General features: G+C 41.4%; 1 protein-coding gene across 3 annotated transcripts in view; it reads left to right on the top strand.

Annotated features, from left to right (window-relative positions):
* Positions 1-5,733, top strand: part of MEGF11 (multiple EGF like domains 11) — a gene marked incomplete at both ends in the record, with an annotated part of 227,329 nt that extends 221,596 nt beyond the window's left edge. For all 3 annotated transcript variants that reach the window (XM_080691722.1, XM_080691721.1, XM_080691723.1), the window contains 2 exons: positions 4,765-4,971; positions 5,573-5,733. In XM_080691722.1, coding sequence (XP_080547848.1) covers positions 4,765-4,971; positions 5,573-5,733 — 368 coding nt within the window. The remainder of the gene's footprint in view (positions 1-4,764; positions 4,972-5,572) is intronic.
* Positions 5,734-13,297: the final 7,564 nt, after the last annotated feature.

Genomic DNA, 13,297 nt, shown 5'->3' with positions numbered 1-13,297 from the left:
TTTTGACTTCTACCAAGTGGAGACAAGCAGCATCTCAACAGGTGGGGCCGAAAACAGGACAGAGCGTCCATTTCATCACTGTTAGCTTCTCTTTTGAACAGGCTGGGGATGGGCAGAAAGATCTCTAAGGGCCTTTCCAGCTCTGAAAATGACTCAAACATGAATAAGTTCAGACAGGCCCAGACACCTAATAAATGGGCACACAACTTGCCTGTGCATTTTGTCATCCTGTGCATTATGATTAAGATGGCTACTTTTAGACTCAAAACCATAAATGTGAGGTGAAGGAAAGAAGTACCTTTGCCTCAGCAGCCTTTCATTCCTGTTTTATGGCATCACACATCTGAGCCTCGAGTACACGAAAGGCCCTAGCAGGCAGGCAGGCAGGTTTTGTTTCATCACTCTGGCTATAATCATCCTTTAAATTAAAGATAAAAGAGAACTGCATAGGCAAAGGTACCAGCAGGTGATGGTGACCAAAACATCAGAAAAAGAGAATTCACAGAGAGGAAAATGAAATGTCACAGGTCAGAACTTTATAGAAATACTTATGAAAGATATGGAACAAATCCTATTAGTTAAATACCCAAGTATACATTTAGTAAACTAGTTTGCACCACAAGTTAAACTATTTCCTAACATTATAGGGCCAAACCAAATCAGAACTGCTAAGAATCTAAGTATTCTCTAAACTCCGTGGGAAAAAGCCCTTGCCCAGGGACAAAGAGATTCGGTTCCTGCTCTTGCTGTATGGCACTGACTAGTCACAGCACTGTTTTGGGTACTAGTGCCAACTCAAGGCCCCTTCTTTGCAGACACTGCTTCAGTCAATGTCCACTCTTTCCTGTTACCTACTGAAGAACTCCACTCACTGTTATGCTGGAGGCTGAGTGAGAACACACACTGCCAAACACCTTCCTGTCTCCCCTGCTCCTCTTCAGCACAGCGATTCTGCCATACACTGCCTCATGTTCAATCCCTTGTCTGTCAGGCATTTCACACTCCACGGAAGTCCTCCTGCTACTCCCCATCACCTTTGGTCTTAGAATCCCTAGTCCACTGTAGCTGCCACTTTCCCCACCTGTACGCTCCTTTGCCATCCAACCACCGAATCTCTCCTTGAAGCAACCATGGGTCCTTAGGTAGTTAGGACTCCACCAATATCCTGAAACTCCTTTTGTAGCCAGTGTTCCCCTTCTGACCCTGAGACTCCTCTTCCCTTTCCCTCTTCCCATATCCTCTCAATCAAGAGAAGGATGGTAAGTTAAGGTCCAGGAAGACAAAAGGCAGAGTAGCCTCCAATAGCAGTAATGGTAGCTGAAAAGCAAGAGGTGGGTATTTGGAGCTTGGGGCCCCCTACATTTCAGTAATCTGAGCCTTAATTGGCTCAGCTATAGAAATCTAGAGGCCTAGGTAAGTTCAGATTCCACTCACAAGGTAGCTTTGCAAAGTCCTTTCCTCTGAATTTGTGCTTCCTAATAAAATTAAGATGTTTAGTTTATTTCAGAGGCCCCTTCTATCTCTAATAGTATATGATTTGGGAAAGGTAGTAATTAATGAGAGCAAATACCAGGGCATTTGTGAGACCACACCTTCAATACTGATACTAATTACAGGCCTCAGAGGATGACTCCAGAGCTTGGGTAGCCTTGGTTGATGGTTCCTCTTTCTTTGCAAAATACCCTGAAGGGCAGGGAGTGGGTGGGGGTGGAACTGTAAAAGGATGAGGAAGTATCTGAGAGCAGCTGGTTATTTTCCCCTTACCCACCTCCCTCCTGGCGAGCAGGTGGGTGACTCAGCAGGAGGAGGGAGTGACTTAATGAGGTGGAGTGTATCAGTTTCACCAGCCCTTCCTCATTCCTCTGTGGTCCCAGCAGAAACGGGATAATTCATCACTCTCTTCTCCTTCACCCAGATCCTAATCCCCTCCCATCAGCCCCATCCTCTCTTTAATCATTTTAAGTGCATCTGCTCCAAAGCAAACAATTTATTGCCCAAATCTTGAAAGCTGGAGCTTTAAGGCTCGCCCACTACCATGACTTAACCAGTCATGAGATAAAGCTTACAGTTTAGTCTTTTTTTCTCAGTAGGACTTAGTCCCACAGTTAAAAGGGATTCCCTGTTGAGGGTAAAGCGAAGCAGCTCCAGACAATTTACATTTAGCAATAAGGACTTTAAGGATAGTAGCTCTCATTAACAAGATGGCCCTGAGGAAAAAACATCTGGATTGGGTATCAGAGAGGATCATGGTTAAGAGTTCTAACTTACCAACTTAATAACTTTATACTAACATAAGTATAACATTAATATAGTTTAAAACATTATACTAACGAACTTTCTGACTTGTTTCCTCATTTCTACAGCAGTATTAACAGTCCTTCACAGTCCCCTTCACAAATAACATAGGTTTCAAATGACCTAACTGGAATGAAGACTAACTTTGTTACACAAAGTAAACTACCGCTACTCCTCAAATTCTAGAAATATCCAACCAAAATAGCTGTGATAGCCTTTTAAAAAATAATATGCACCTGGGCGTGGTGGTGCACACTTGTAACCCTAGCATTTGGGAGGCTGAGACAGGATTGTGGTTTGAGGACAGCCTCAGCTACTTAGTGAGGCCCTTTGCAGCTCAGTGAGACCCTGTTTCAAAATAAAGAATAAAAAATAGGGCTTGGGGTATAGCACGGAGGTAGAATGCCCCTGGGTTCCACCCCCAGTACAACAATAATAATGATAATGATGATGATGATGATGATGATGATAATAATAATAATAATAATAATAATAATAATATGCAGCTTCCAAACAAGATGCTCTCTGAGCCATATTGCCTTGCTCCGTGGCTAGTGAGTACAGATAATCCATATTGAGACCAAAGGGCCATCGTGGACTTACTGCCACTCTCCTGTAAAAAGAAGCTACCTCTGAGAGGCAAACTGAATTGGGGTGGGACAGGCACTGATTCAGAGCCACAGCCACCTCTCCCCATGTGAACCTCTGCCAGCAGCTGGGCCTATTTTGCTTTCTTTAGTCCTTGCTGAAACTACCTTAAACTCCTCATTATCTAGCTAGAAAGTTTTCCCCTTCTCCCTAGGGTCATATGCTATAAAGAAGTTACAACCTAAGACCAGAAAAAAGCCAACATCCCTCCCTACTTGTGATGGAAAGTGCTCCAGCCTGGTTCTAGAACTTGCTCTGCTACTGATAAGCACGTTGACTCTGGGAAAGTCAATTCTCCACTCTTAGTTTCAACTTCGTCCTAAGCAGTAAGGCAGGGAAGAGGAAATAATTCTTGCTCAACCTGTAATACCTGTATCACAGAGCATTGCCAATACTTGAGTGAACTAATGGGTGAATGTACTTTTTTGCAAGATTGAGGAAATGTTACCTGATAAAACAAACAATAGCAGAACTGAGGCCTGCATTCACAGAAAATAGATCTCCTCCCAACCCGTTACTTGTTTTGAAAGAAAAGACTACTTGTGGTGGCACACATCTCAGCTCCTTCAGCCATGTGGACAGCTTTGCTCTCAGGGGTCCAAAGCACATCTAGTTGCTCTTGAGTTACATCACTTTCACTCTTAACATCTTCAATAATCTCACAAGTTGGAGGCAGAAAACATAAATAAATAGGAGCCTGAAATGTAAATTGTGAATGTTCTAGTGAAACATTACCCAAGAATTTCACCATCTGCTATCTTTCACAGAAATTTAGAGCTGAAAGGCCTCTTAGATCACTCTTGACTGTCAAGCCCCTGCAGTTCACTAGTTATTTCTAGACTCCCTGTCTGCCAGAGACTCACAGATAATGGTCAGAGCTATCAGACTACATACTGGTCTAAGGCTTTTCCCAAGCAAGCCCTGCCTCACTTGGGGTGATCTATAGGAGGCAGTAATCTTTCCCTAAAGGGGAACAGTATAGCAGCTAAAAGAGGAACTCCTCTTTCCCTCTGTGACTCCAAGTCACTAAGAGACCTTCCTTTCTCCAGTGGAGCTACAATTACCCCATTTCATATTTGGAAGCCAGTTTGCATCCTGTTGTACCCTGAAATCTTGGAGATGATGTAACTGAGAAGTGGCAGGAGAGAAAGCATGAGTTCTAGGGTCAGGACTCCGAAGTGACTAGCATTCACAAGAATGGAGAAAGCGACCCTGCAGGAAACACTGAAAACTTGCTAGCCTGAGATCCACATGCCCCTTACAACACCTCAGCCTACTCAACTCTGTTGCTGAGCTCCTGGAAGGCAGGGGTGCTGCGAGTTTGCCACCTAGAGCTAACAGCTGCTAATCTGCTGTACCCGCACTAAAACATATATGCTTGCTTCTTCAGAACCAAAGCTTCTTGGCCAATCAAAAGAGAATTAAGAATGGTACTGCAGTAAACACACAGGCCAGGAGCCCCTGACCTTAAGCAAGTCACCACTTCTCTCTGAGCCTTCACCCCAGACAACACAACCTATTATGTGTAAAATCTAAACTATATATGTGAAAGCATATTTTGAATATCTTGAATTAATACCTAACTACTAAAAGCAAACATTTTTCTGTCCTCCAAAAATGTAAGTTTCTTTGGAAAAAAAACTTTACCTACATGGGATAGCACACCTCAAAACATTTAATAAGTACATAAATCTTCAATTATCATAGGCATTTCCTGCCCTAGGATCCTGATGGCACATGAACTTGACTGTAGTCTGTTTCTGGTGTGTAAATGAAGGCTTATGTCCTTGCTTGTTCTAAGAAATCTCTCTTGCCTTACAGATTACATGAAAGAATCCGCGTGCAGTTCTAGTACTTGTTCCTTGAATAGCAGTGAAAACCCTTATGCCACTATTAAGGACCCACCCATCCTCACCTGCAAGCTTCCAGAAAGCAGCTATGTAGAAATGAAGTCACCTGTGCATAGGGGGTCTCCGTACACAGATATGCCATCCTTGTCGACATCTAATAAAAATATATATGAAGTTGGTAGGTGTCTCAAATAAGTAACTTAGTGAAATCAGGGCAAAAGTGCAGCATCTCAAGTAAAAACAAGCCCTCTCCACTCACCATGTCTTGATAACAAACCCTTCTTTGGTTGCTTTTTAAGGAATCCACAGTGAAGTCTTTCCCAGGACTGCCCTCCCCTCTAATGCAGAAAACCAAGTTCTTATAACAACTATGCTTTAAAACAAACACCAGAACTAGTATGACGCAGAAATAATGGGGATGGGGAATGGACATACACATACATTTCAAGTGATTGTTGATACAAATCCTAGTTTAAAAGGAAACAATCAGAACTGACATTTCAAGTTTCTAAATCACTTTCTACCTTTTAAACTCTGTTTCTGGGCTTACTGATGACACTCCTACCTCCAGGAGTTTCTGTCTCTTAGTGTTGACCAGTGGTTGGGATTTTAACAGCACATTTGCTTAGGTTTCATCTCTTGAGCAAGCCTCATCTATGTGTCAGAGATTTATACATTTGTAGCCCCCTCTACCAAGTTAAACAGAACTCTTTTTCCCTCAAAACAAGGCAACCAAAGCTAATCTGTTCTCTGAACTCATTTTTCACTATATTCCTTAGAGCCCACAATCATTGTGGTCCAAGAAGGCCGCGGTCATAACTCCAGCTATATCCAGAATCCATACGACCTACCTAGGAACAGCCATATTCCTGGTCATTATGACCTCCTCCCAGTAAGACAGAGCCCTGCCAAAGGGCCCTCCCAGGACAAGCAGTCTTAAGAGGGATAAGCTTCTCTCTTGCAGAATCTGCTGAAAATTCTCTGACTCTGAAAGAAGACAATCCCTTGACTTGAAATACTGGTATAGACTGACTCCAGCTGCATATAAATTCACCTGGAACTAAAGAAGAGCTTCCAAGTGGGACTGGGTAAACTGTTCAAGAAAGTCTGTCCACAAAGGCAAATCCTATCACCTACCTGCCCCAGCCCTAAATGCCCTGGATTATGAGATTTTTAAAACATTTAAGACACCGCTACTCATCAACATCAGCTAAATATAGATAAAATATATATATTTAATATTCTGAAACATGATGCTTATAAAGCATGTAGAATAGGTTTTGTAAACCTTCCTAGGAGGAAAGAGGACTGGGGAGGGGAGAGGATTACTTTAAAACACCTGAAATGTATAATGTATTTTTGGTTGCTGTTACCATCAACATCTGATTTACTAGAATAATTAGTGCATAGACATGAACTGGTCTAATATCAATCCTAAAGTACCTGTACATATGTCTGGTCCATCAAACTATAACAAAATAAGATTACAGAATTTAGCATATGGTCTAATGCTGACAAACTTCCATTTTTAAAAACAAAACTTTAAGCCAGGCGAGGTGGCGCACGCTTATAATCCCAGTATTCAGGAGGCTGAGAACGGAGGATAACAGTTCACGGACAGCCTCAGCTACTTAGTGAGGCTCTTTGCAACTCAGTGAGGCCCTGCTTCAAAATAAAAAATAATAATAGGGCTGGGGGTGTAGCTCAGAGGTAGAATGCCCTTGGGTTCCATCCCCAGTACCTAAAAAAAAAAAAAAAAAGACTTTAATAAATACAAAGAAGGAAGGAAGGAAGGAAGGAAGGAAGGAAGGAAGGAAAGAAGGAAATTTAAAATCCTAGTACTTGGGAGACTGAGACAGGAAGATCACAGGTTCAAGGCCAGCCTCCGCAACTTAATGAGACCCTCTGCAACTTGAGACCCTGTTTCAAAATAAAAAATAAAAACAGGGCTGGGAGTGTAGCTTGGAGCTCAATCTCCAGTACCATTGGGATCAATTCCCCGTGTCACAGCAGGAAGGAAAGACCCAAAGTACAGTAATCTCGATCTACAATCATTCCTAGGCCAGCTTTACCAAATTTGCCAATTCACCAAATTTGCCAATTCAAAGTCCCAGAACAAGGCAAGTCAGTCCTGGCCCTGTCAACTGCCTCAGTGCACACTTCTGAGTCATTCCATGTGAAACAGCAAGAGATGATGCCTTAAAGCAAGCAGTCATACACTCAGAAGAATGAAGTATCCCTAGAAACAGCTACTTGCCCCCCCCATTTAATTGGCACCCCTTGAATCACAAATGTACTTGGCTTGAAACAGTTATTCATAAACCTTGAGCTTGTGGTATAGAACCTAAAAGTATAGAGCAAATCAGATAAATGTGGATACAGCAAGTTTATGTTGCTTAAGTATATGATGCTTTTTGATGGGATAAAATGAATCATCAAAGAAAAACTGGACTATAACCAGTTGCTGTAACCTGATAATAAAAACTTTAAGGTAAACAGCATGTGAGGATATGAAGTGCTTCTACCTTAAAAGCACCACTTACTGAGATGGCCAAATATGCATTCCAATGAGCCACTGTTCCATCTCCCAGTGTTCAGATGTGTCTATATGTTACATCACTAATGAACACAGATAAAGTGTGGCTTGGACAATTCCAAACGGAGCTATTTCCAAGCCTTACAGAGGACCTCTTTACAAGAACTAAAAACAGAAAGAGCAAACCACGTAAGCTAATGACCATCCCGTGTCACTCTGTTCTCTGGTAACTCAGTAAAAACACTTCTAAAAAGGGTATACGGAAGAGGAACTAAATGACTGCAAAGCTGGAATCCTTCTACAGGAAGTGCGGGAGTTCTGAAACCCTTGATACAAATTGGAAGTCTGCCATGGGACTCGTTAGTTTGGGCAATAATCAGCAAAAGAAAATAAGTGAGTAATACCCCCCCCCTTCACTCAAGGCATAGGTAAATTTTAGTGTTAGAGGAAAATACATAATACTTACATGAATGCTGCATGTGTGCATGGGAGCGAGTGATCAGCAATAGTAAATTTACCTTCCAAAAGGCCTTATTATAAAATATACATACTAGAAGATGACTTTGTACACCCAAGTAAATATTTCTCATGCATATGTAGAAAGAAATATAGATGCGACTTACCTTGGTATTTCAGGGCCACAAGTGCTTGCTTATCTTTGTGAAGCCAGGATGAAGAAGCCTGGTAAAGTCAAATCAGCAAGGAGAAACTCATCTCAATCCCAGGTTTTATCCTCTCCCCTCGTCCTGCATGTATAACCACTCCCTGATAAACTGCAAATAAGCAGCATCACCCGGGCTTCACCTCTTTTTCTGCCAGCTGCTCTGGGGCAAAGGGACCCAGCAGGAGGTAGCCGGCTAGAGCGCTGAGTCAGGAGATTTCCTCGTTGCTCTCCTCTTGTCAGTTACTTGCCCTGCTTGGGCTCGTTATTACTTATAAAACGGTGAGGAAGTAGAGAGTGGGAAGGGAACTCTGACACCCCTTGAGCCCTAGCATTCTATAGCTTCTAAGGTATTGTTATACAACTCACATCAGGCAGTAAGAGCAGGGAAAGGCTGAGGATGTGATTAATCTATGTGCTAACTGCTGCCTTCACATATCTAAGTTACCAGTAAAAGACATTTCAATCTTACAAGAGCAACTATTTGAAACTTCTGTCTAGCACTGTCACAAACAGGTTCATGGTCGGCCTAAACATGTACACCGCACACTGTGTTGGTGATTTGGAAAGGTCTGTTCAATCAAATAAACTGATATGCGTACCGTTTGAGTGAATAAAGAAAACAAAATTATTGTACAATAGCATAAACTCCGTACTATGAAATGGCAATACTTTTTTAAACCAGATTTGTAATATATTTGTTCACTGTGCAGAGGGATTGTATGTTGTACAAAATAAAATGAATTTCTCAAACTAACTTAACAGGAATGCCTTGCTCTTGTGTCACAAACTCAAAGTGTATCTATAATCTACACTTAACATTTAAGGATAGAACCAATCTACGTTTTGTTATGGTCACTTTAAGCAGCCAAAGAGGGAAAATTTCAATAGGTGCTTGAAAGTAAAGTGAAAATTTCAGACTATTTAACGAGGGAGGCTCCGCCTTTACTGTAATGAACAGGAGCCGTCTTATTCATGTCAAAAAACATTTTAAAATCTTACACATGAGTGTTAAGGGGTTTCTCTACTTTCCCAAATATTTGTATTCAAAGATCACTATTACAGTCTGTGCTGAGCACCAAAGACATAGGGTTCTTCTATGAAATGGAATAAGGTCAAGGGTAAGGGACACCTAACTGACAGAATTCAGTCAGTAGTTTTCTACTGGTAGAGGTTATCCAATACAGTTACACTTGCTGCATGTATGGCCTCAATAGTAAAGAAGAGGATTAATTTTATAATAAAATAGAGATTCAAAAAAATAACTCACTAAATGAACTCATTAAGTTTAAATTTCTCCTTCACTTTCAAAAGTATGTATGCAATCTTCATATTTAAGACAAACCAAAACTTTCCAACCTGTCAGTTCATGAGGCTTGATACTCAAGTTATTTTAATTTAGTATGATCTTCAAGAATAATGTATTTTTGCTAGTTAAAGAGACATTTGGGAAAGATTAATAGATAATCCTCAAGATCCGGAGGTTTGACTTCTCAGTGAAAGAGAAAACCTAAGAATTACAAGACTAAAAAAGATATTTACTGAGTATAGTATAAAATTATTCCCTACAAGTCTCAATATTACCCAATACTGTAAATGATAGCTAAAAGCCAATCACTACAGGTTGTATACTCAATACAAAAGAGTCAAGATAGATATATTCTATTAGTCATTCATCTGACCAGAGACCTCCATTTAATCAGAGTGGCAAAAGCAAGAGACAGAAAATCTTTCTGAGATGGATTTATACTTTTGTATAATATTTTATTATATATTTATAGAATTGTATGATTCACATAATTTTAATAATTTTTTTGTGTGTGGTACTGGGGTGGAACCCTGAAGCTTTCTACCTCTGGGCTATACTCCCAGACATATATATATATATATATTTTTTTTTTTTTTTTTTTTTTTTTTTTGGAAACAGGGTCTCACTAAGTTGCTGAGAGCCTCACTAAGTAGCTGAAGCTGGCTTCGAACCTGCGCGATCCTCCTGTCTCAGCTTCCCAAGCACGGGGATTACAAGCGTGTGCCACTACGCTTGGCTTTAATAAAAATTTTTGAAGAAATGAATGGTAATTCTCAGACTATACTACTCAAGATACACCAGAATGAATGAACAGTAGGATTAGAGCCCTCCAACTGTTCTGACATGGAGTTGTGAAGAGAGGATAGAAAGGACTTCAGGAATATAAATGTGAACAGAAGGCATTACCTGCCCTTGGGGAGCTTAACAATGTAATAGTGATCAAAGGGAAGAAATAAATGGAGGGCTCTGGTGATTACTGTGGTGCTGACTGTATTTTTCTTGTCTTGCAAAGTTAGAAGGACTCTGAAAAGTGACCCAATCCAAACCCAGGAAAAGTGGAAGCCCTGGTCACTTGTCAGAGCCCCTCATTCTAGCTTTTGCCTTCCAAACCATTGTCTTCTGATCCACTTTCCTTCCAAAGCCTTGGGTAAGAGGCTTGGATAAAGTATTGTTATTTAGGAAGCCAGGCATGGTGGCACACGTTTGTAATCCCAGTATTCAGGAGGCTGAGGCAGGAGGATGGCAGTTTGCGGACAGCCACAGCTACTACTTAGTGAGGCCCTTTGCAATTCAGCGAGACCCTGTTTCAAAATAAAGAATAAAAAATAGGGCTGGGGGTGTAGCTCAGAGGTAGAATGCCCCTGGGTTCCATCCCCAGTACTGAAAAAAAAAAAAAAAAAAGATAGCCTACAGAAATAGCATTGCTTCCTGGGGCTTCCCATATTGTCCTGTTCCAAACAGAGATTCTTCTATAACATTCTTGGAGCCAAGAATCCTAGTACCTATAATCCCAGTACTTGGGAGGCTGAGAGAAGAGGATCACAGGTTTGAGGACAGCTTCAACTACTTTGTGAGGCTCTCCACAACTTAGTGAGACCCTGTTTCAAAATAAAAAATAAGCCGGGCATGGTGGTGCATGCTTGTAATCCCAGCATTCAGAAGGCTGAGACCAGAGGATCGCAGTTTGTGGACAGCCTCAGCTACTTAGTGAGGCCCTCTGCAACTCAGTGAGACCCTGTTTCAAAATAAAGAATAAAAAATAGGGCTGGGGGTATAGCTTGGAGGTCGAATGCCCCTGGGTTCCATCCCAGACCCACAAAAAAAAATAAATGAATAAAATAAAAAATAAAACAGGGCTGTGTGTAGAATGTCCCTGGATTCTATCCCCAGAACAATAAATAAATACATAATAAATTAGCTAATTAATTAATTATTGGGTCCATATGATGAAAGGCTTTGGTAAACAGGTCAGTATAGCTGGGTGTGGTGGCACATGCTGGCTTGTAATCCCAGCATTTGGGAGGCTGAGACCAGAGGATCGTGGTTCGCGGACAGCCTCAGCTGCTTAGTAAGGCCCTCTGCAACTTAGTGAGACCCTGTTTCAAAATAAAGAATAAAATAGGGGAGGAGGTGTGGCTCAGAGGTCGAATGCCCCTGGGTTCCATCCCCAAAACACACACACACAAAAAGAGGCCAGCAGTAATCTCTTAGAAGATATGACAAGAGACAATACCACTTCTTTAGAGACATCTGAGAAAATGGTATTCTGAGAGACTAGAAGTTATTGGTGGGGAACAGGTGCTAAAAGCAGTACATTTACTCAGTGAGAATGGCATAACAAAATTCTGTGGTTTGAGGCAAGGTTAAGGTCCACTGACTCAAACATAGGAAAGGAATTTTGTTGGCTACTAATTTTCACTACTATGACTAGTTAACAGCCAATATTCGTGACATTTTATGTTCCCATCTGTGTGAAGAACTATCACTCTAACTAGGCAGAGTGGTGTATACCTGTAGTTCCAGCTACTTGGGAGGCAAAGAAAGAGGGGGGTCACATGGTTTAAGGCCAGCCTGGAACTTAGCAAGACCTTTTCTTAAAATAAAAAAATTAAAAGGGCTGGATATGTAGCTCTGGTAAAATATCCCTGAGCTCAATCTCCAGAAGGAAGGAAGGAAGGAAGGAAGGAAGGAAGGAAGGAAGGAAGGAAGGAAGGAAGGAAGGGAAAAGAATTAGTCCTATGATTAATAAATGTTAAATAGCTTAATTAAAAAATGCTTAGACTAATAATAATTAGATTACATAAACAGCCCCAAAATGCCATTTATATCACTGTTTGTATACATTTAAACCTATGTGCTGCCGGGCATGGTGGCGCACGCTTGTAATCCCAGCATTTGGGAGGCTGAGACCTGGAGGATCGCGGTTCGCGGACAGCCTCAGCTACTTAGTGAGGCCTTCTGCAACTCAGTGAGACCCGGTTTCAAAATAAAGAAAAAATAGGGCAGGGGGTGTAGCTCGGAGGTCAACTGCCCCTGGGTTCCATCCCCAGACCCGCAAAAAATAAAAATAAAAATAAATAAATAAATAAATAAATAAACCTATGTGCTTTAATCACTGGTTCTACTGGATAGCTTAGCTCTGTGGATTGATCTAATTTTTTTTTTTTTGGTGGTACTGGGGGTAGTTCCCAGGGGCTTTTCTACCTCCGGGCTATACTCTCAGACCTATTTTATACTTTATTTGGAAACAGGGTCTCACTAAATTGCTGAGAGCCTCACTAAGTAGTTGAGGCTGGCTTTGAACCTGCATGATCCTCTTGTCTCTGCCCCCCAAGCGCTGGGATTACAAGCGTGCACCACCATGCCCGGCTTTGATCTAATTTCTTGTAGGTTCCTATGAAAGAGTTTGTGTGTGTGTCCGTGCGTGTGTTACTGGAGACTGAACTTAGGGGCATTCTACCTCTGAGCTACGCCCCAACCCTATTTTAGTTTTACTTTGCTAGGTTAACTTATTTAGTTTTATTTTCACTAGGTTGATGAGAAATCTCACTACTTGCTGAGGCTGATCCTCCTATCTCAGCCACCAAGTACTGGGATTACAGGTGGGCACCAGCACAGCTGAGAAAAGAGGTATTTTTTTAAATAATAAACACAAAATGTTTTTCAAAGTTCTCTCTTAGACTAGAATATATTTTAAAGTATACACTAAAAGCCAGCAGAAAGCCAGGCATGGTTCTGTACGCTTGTAAACCCAGTACTTGGGAGGCTGAGAAAGGAGGATCGCAGGTTCACAGCCAGTATCAGCTACTTAGTGAGGCCCTGTTTCAAAATAAAAGAATAAAATTGGGGTGGGGGTATAGCTTGGAGGTAGAATGCCCCTGGGTTCAATTCCCAGTACCCACCCCCCCACACACACAGCCAGCAGAATTTTGTTAACAAAACATATAAAATGGTTTTCAATTTACAGTTGATAAGAACCTAGTACTCTACTCTACTCC

The sequence above is a fragment of the Muscardinus avellanarius genome (genome assembly GCF_963383645.1).
Source record: "Muscardinus avellanarius genome assembly, chromosome: 3".
In the NCBI taxonomy this organism is placed as follows: Eukaryota; Metazoa; Chordata; class Mammalia; order Rodentia; family Gliridae; genus Muscardinus; species Muscardinus avellanarius.
Note: the sequence above shows the minus strand (reverse complement) of the source record. Positions and strands in the feature narration are given on the sequence as shown.